Genomic DNA, 5,000 nt, shown 5'->3' with positions numbered 1-5,000 from the left:
TTCTGTCTGCATGTTATTAACAGCTGCACCCACAGTGAAAGCTGTTCATGTTTTATTCCATCCTCCATATCTCCACTCCACCTTCTTCCTGTTCCTCCCTACTTCCTCCACCTCTTCCTCTTTCCACCTCGGTTGATGGAAACGACAGCATCAGCACTTTAGGTGTCACGCCCCATCAGAAATCTGTCAGGCTTTGCGGCGGGAACAGCAGCTTGACGGCCGCTTGCCGCCATTCTGACGAATAATTTCCCAGTTTTCCTTTGAAACCAAAACAACTTCCTGTGAAGGTTTTTCAGGATAACCTCAGTTTGTCACCTGCTGTGGTGACTCGATGCTGCTGATTCATCATCACACACACACACACACACAACACACACACACACACACACACACACACACACACACACACACACACACACACACACACACACACACGTTGTGCTTTCAGTGTAAAACAAAAGTACAGACTGTCAGCAGGAGGTGATTAAATGTGACCTCCTCTCTGCCGCAGGTCCAGTCACAGGAAGTACAGCCTGGGCCGCCCAGACCAGCGGGACCTGAGTGAAAACCTGGCCGCCACACAGGGCCTCGCCAACATGATCAGTGAGGCTCAGAGGCTGTTCCAGGTATGTCCCCCCCTCCCCCTGCTCCACAGGCACAGACTTGATCTCAGATGACTAACACAGGTTTCCTGTGCAGCTTCCCGAGTTCTGGCCCGGACAGAGTTTGAATGCGGAGGACTCCTTGTGTGAGGAGGATCAGGAGGAGAGGAGGAAGAAGCTGCAGCTCAGCACCCAGCAGCTGCTGAAGGAGGTCAGAGAGAAGAACCGAGGCTGGGAGAGCCAGCCGGCCCCAGAGCACGTGGAGCTCGCCTTCAAGAAGGTGAAACTCAGCAGAACTCCACGCGGCGTCTCCTCTGAGCTCTGTTTTAGTTCCAGGCAGGATTCGTACTTTTCAGTTTGACCACGTGGGGGCAGTGTTGTCTCACTGTGATGCGTCTCACTGTGAGGCAGAACAGGCTTTTCTCTGATGCTAACAGGGTGCTTGGAGGAACCTGACGGCTCCATTCAGCTCAAACTCTTCTTCCTGTTGCTCCTCAGATGCACGACGGCTGCCCGCTGTGGATGTGGCGAGGCTCGGTGGAGGTGGACGCTCCTCAGGTGGAGGTGCTGTACAGGCTACTGAGGGAGCAGGAGCTGTGGGAGCAAACCCTGCATCAGGCCGCCGTGGTCCAGACCCTGTTCGAGGACGCTGACGTCTATCGCTACGTCCTCCACAGCCAGGGCCACAGCCTGGACTCCCGGCCGCCACAGGAGCACCTGCTGCTCAGGTACGAGTGCACAGACAGCAGCAGACCTGCACCCACCTGCAGAACAGTGTTTAAAAGTCTTTTCGTTCTTCCTCCTCTTCCTCAGAACCTGGCAGGCTGACCTGTCCTCCGGCCCTCTGTACCTGTCCTCCGTCTCCACCGAGCACCCTGATGTCCCGGTGGAGGGGATCCGTGCCCACGTCCACGCCTGCCTCCACCTGCTGGAGCCCACAGGGGCCAGAAAGACCCGGCTGATACACCTCTGCCGCACCGACACCAGGTGAGGAACTTTAAAGAGAACTGAAGTCAGAGAGGAGCCGGCACGTTGGTCTTAATTGAGCTCGCTCTGTTTGTGACCTCTGCTGCTCCTGATTCATGTCCATTGAAAGTTACTGCACCTCTGTTGGTCTCAGCAGATTAACCCTCCCCCCAAAATGAAGTGTTGTTGGTTTCTGTCTGTTATTCCGCACGCAGGTTCTAACACAGCTTAAACTGTGTTTGCTCTTTCAGGGGGCGGTCTCAGGAGTGGCACAGTAAAGTGAGCGGACACCTGCTGGCTGCTGGTCTCCTGGCAATCAGAGACTCGTTCACGGCCGAGTACAAAGAAACAAAGATCTGAGCCTGAGCTCAGGCTGCAGGACTCTGCTGAATGAACAGTGAGGCTGCACAGCGCCCGCTTCCTGCCGCTCAGCTTCCTGCCGCTCAGCTTCCTGCCGCTCCTCCCAAAGAGGACAGTGTGATGTGAGGATGAGAACTGACCTGTGAACCTGTTATACTCTCGCCTGCAGCTGTACATACATGCAGCAACTAAATGTGGCACCGAGCGCCGTCTACCTCGCCACGCTGTTTATCCGTGTACAGTTCTACTTCCTGCTTCCAGCTGATCTGATGATTATTTAACAGAAGTTATATTCAGACTGTTTATTTAATGTCAATGTGTGCCTGATTAAAATGTGGATTTGAAGCTGCTTCCTGTTTTTTTCCATCTGACTGTGTTAGGATGAGGAGGCTCACCGCACGGCCGACTCCTGAACCATCACCCTGCTCCTGATATCATATTGATTCATCCGATAACAAAACGGATGGAAGTGCCGAATTTATGCAAATGATAAACAAGCTGCAGGCGTTAATCCCTGACCCAGACATGAAGTAAACCTCAGGTCGAAGTCACTTCCTGCAGAGGGTGAACGCTGCTGTTAGGATGGAACCCTGGATCTCAGAGAAGAGACTCTACTTTCTTACATGTTCCAAATTTTTTAGAAATTTAGCCTTTTTTAAAAAATCACTATAAATAATCCATAAATGAAAAGATACTGCAGGATTATGGAGAAATGAAAACTTACATTAACACTAACATTTAGCATTTAAAAAAAAATGTGAGGCGGGCCATCATGCTACATCATGAGAATCACCGTGATTTGATCTGGACGGATGTGAGAGTGACTGACAGACTGCCACCATTTTGCTTTCAGAATGGATTTTAATCAAAAAAAGAATCCTTACATTCCATGTGGCAGCTTTAGTGGAAGTCCAGTGGGCTTTTGGCCGTTACTGTTCAGCTCTCTCCTCGCTCCGAGCGTGGCGCTGTGACATCACATCCTCTGGACCGGGTTGATGCCCAGGATGTCGAAGCCTTTGGCCATGATGGCAGCTGTGGCCTCACAGAGCAGCATCCTCCACATGTTGATCTTCACGACTTCACCTGCAGACCAACAGAAAGGTTTCATCCTTCACTGATGTGTTATATTCTGAGAAGATAAAGGTTAAAGCTCTGATGGCGGCTCGTCTGACGGACTGAAGGGAAATAACACAACTGCAGCTAAAGAGGAAGAGACGACGAAGGAGGGCGCAGAAAGAAGAAGAATCAGTGACCTGCACGTCTGCATCCACACGCAGCGGCGGTGAGCGCCCGCCTCATCGGGCCCAATCGGCAAATGGAGCAGAAATCCAATAGAAATTAAGTGTAATGAGCAGCAGTGGCTGCGTTAAAGGGACGGGTCGTTAAAGGGGCGTGAGCGCTCGATGGTCACTCAGACAGAAACTGTTTGTAATTTACACAAACAAGCACCCGAGCAGGCTGTGCGTCCTCAGAGACCCGAGGACGTGAGGACGTGAGGACACGTGTGTGAACATCTTCCAATAAAGTTAACGTTAAATAAAAACTGACGGGTTTCTTCTCCTGTAGTTCTGACCCTGATGGACGTTTGTGTGTCGGACTGTGCAGCAGCTCACCCGTCTGCCGGTCCTTCTCCACGCAGTAGCAGCTGTCGTAGAACTCGGTGAAGGTGGTGGCGAGCTCGTACAGGTAGTCGCACAGCGTGTGCAGCAGCAGGTCGTCCAGGATCTTCTGCAGGATCTCCGGGAAGCGCAGGATGCACTTCCCCAGCTTCCACTCCTTCTCGTGGTCCAGCAGGACCTCCGTGGTCTCCGCCGCCTTCCTCAGCGCGGGCTCGTTGATGTTAGCAAGGCGAGCTATGGACCTGTGGGGACGCCAAAACCACGACGTCACACGACAGATGAAGAACACATGAAAAGACTCAGGAACAGGAGGCGGCTAAATCACTCAGCAACCGATCATCATCTGAACTAACTCAACGCTGTTCATTTACAGTGAGGTCACCTGATGCGGGTGAAGGCGTACAGCAGGTACGCCGCCGTGTTGCCTCGGTCGTCCAGCATCTTGTCGAAGGAGAAGACGTAGTCGTTGATGCGGTTGTGAGACAGGTCGGCGTACTTGATGCAGCCGAAGGCGACGGCCCTCTGAGCTCTGGTGAGCTCCTCCGGAGTCAGCACCTGCAGAGAGAGCGCAATCATCAGAGCTGCGATAACGCCTCCTCCTCCTCCTCCTCCTCCTCCTCCTCGCCGCATTAAAGACGCAGATAACTGGACTTTTATCAGAGTGTAATTACTGAAGGCAGAGCTTCACCGGGCGCTGCCACCGTTTAACCAGCGAGCTGCATTTACTCCAAATAATGAATGTGATTTGCAGGCCGCAGGCGCAGATGAAGCTTATTAAGACATAACCCGCGCCTGGACCCGTATCTGACGGGTCTGATTCCGTGGAGGAGGATTATGAAGCAGATCTGATGACTGGGATTTTATTAGAAAACAAAAAAAACTGCAGCTGAGCAGAACTTCACAGAAGAAGTGACGTGACAGGAAGAATTAAAGAAGCAGGCTGCAGCCGTGAGGAGACAGTTAACAGCTCGTCCTGTGGAGAGATTCCTGCTGAAACATGTTGACTTTGTAGAAAAATGTCAAAATGGTGGCAGCGTCTGATCGAGACAGAACAAAAATGTCTGACAGTCCTCGAATGCATCAATTGTTCAAAAGATCCAAATCTAACCTTTGAATCCAAACCTCTGTGTCGAAATGTAAAGTCCTAAAGAGTCCACTCCAACAAGACTCAGTACAAACATAAAGTCTTGTCCCCCTCAGCACCCAGCAGGACGCCATGATGGAGTCACTGTGAGCAGCGGTCACATGACCAACACTCAGAGTCTCAGTCTGACCTGCAGACAGGACGGAGCTGATGTTTCCATGAAGGTGCAACCACAAAGTTTACAGGGTGTCCACACACAGAGGGTGAAAGGTCTGATGACGAGTGTGTGTGTGTCTGTGTGTGTGTGTGTCTGTGTGTGTGTATATGTGTGTCTGTGTGTAAATGTGTGTGTGTGTGTGTGTGTGTGTG

The 5,000-nt window shown here is 51.7% G+C and overlaps 2 protein-coding genes across 3 annotated transcripts in view; one reads left to right on the top strand and one right to left on the bottom strand.

Annotated features, from left to right (window-relative positions):
• LOC114446214 (rho GTPase-activating protein 7) overlaps positions 1-2,273 on the top strand; it is a 24,052-nt gene extending 21,779 nt beyond the window's left edge. For both annotated transcript variants that reach the window (XM_028421706.1, XM_028421705.1), the window contains exons 13-17: positions 512-626; positions 700-882; positions 1,101-1,330; positions 1,416-1,589; positions 1,820-2,273. In XM_028421706.1, coding sequence (XP_028277507.1) covers positions 512-626; positions 700-882; positions 1,101-1,330; positions 1,416-1,589; positions 1,820-1,928 — 811 coding nt within the window. In that variant the 3' untranslated portion in view covers positions 1,929-2,273. The remainder of the gene's footprint in view (positions 1-511; positions 627-699; positions 883-1,100; positions 1,331-1,415; positions 1,590-1,819) is intronic.
• Positions 2,274-2,769: 496 nt separating this feature from the next.
• rars1 (arginyl-tRNA synthetase 1) overlaps positions 2,770-5,000 on the bottom strand; it is a 5,077-nt gene continuing 2,846 nt past the window's right edge. Inside the window, exons 9-11 of the mRNA XM_028422095.1 lie at positions 3,930-4,102; positions 3,542-3,789; positions 2,770-3,011 (exon numbers count right to left, since the gene is read on the bottom strand). Coding sequence (XP_028277896.1) covers positions 2,902-3,011; positions 3,542-3,789; positions 3,930-4,102 — 531 coding nt within the window. The 3' untranslated portion in view covers positions 2,770-2,901. The remainder of the gene's footprint in view (positions 3,012-3,541; positions 3,790-3,929; positions 4,103-5,000) is intronic.

This window comes from Parambassis ranga, chromosome 14, assembly GCF_900634625.1.
Source record: "Parambassis ranga chromosome 14, fParRan2.1, whole genome shotgun sequence".
NCBI classification, from domain to species: domain Eukaryota; kingdom Metazoa; phylum Chordata; class Actinopteri; family Ambassidae; genus Parambassis; species Parambassis ranga.
Note: the sequence above shows the minus strand (reverse complement) of the source record. Positions and strands in the feature narration are given on the sequence as shown.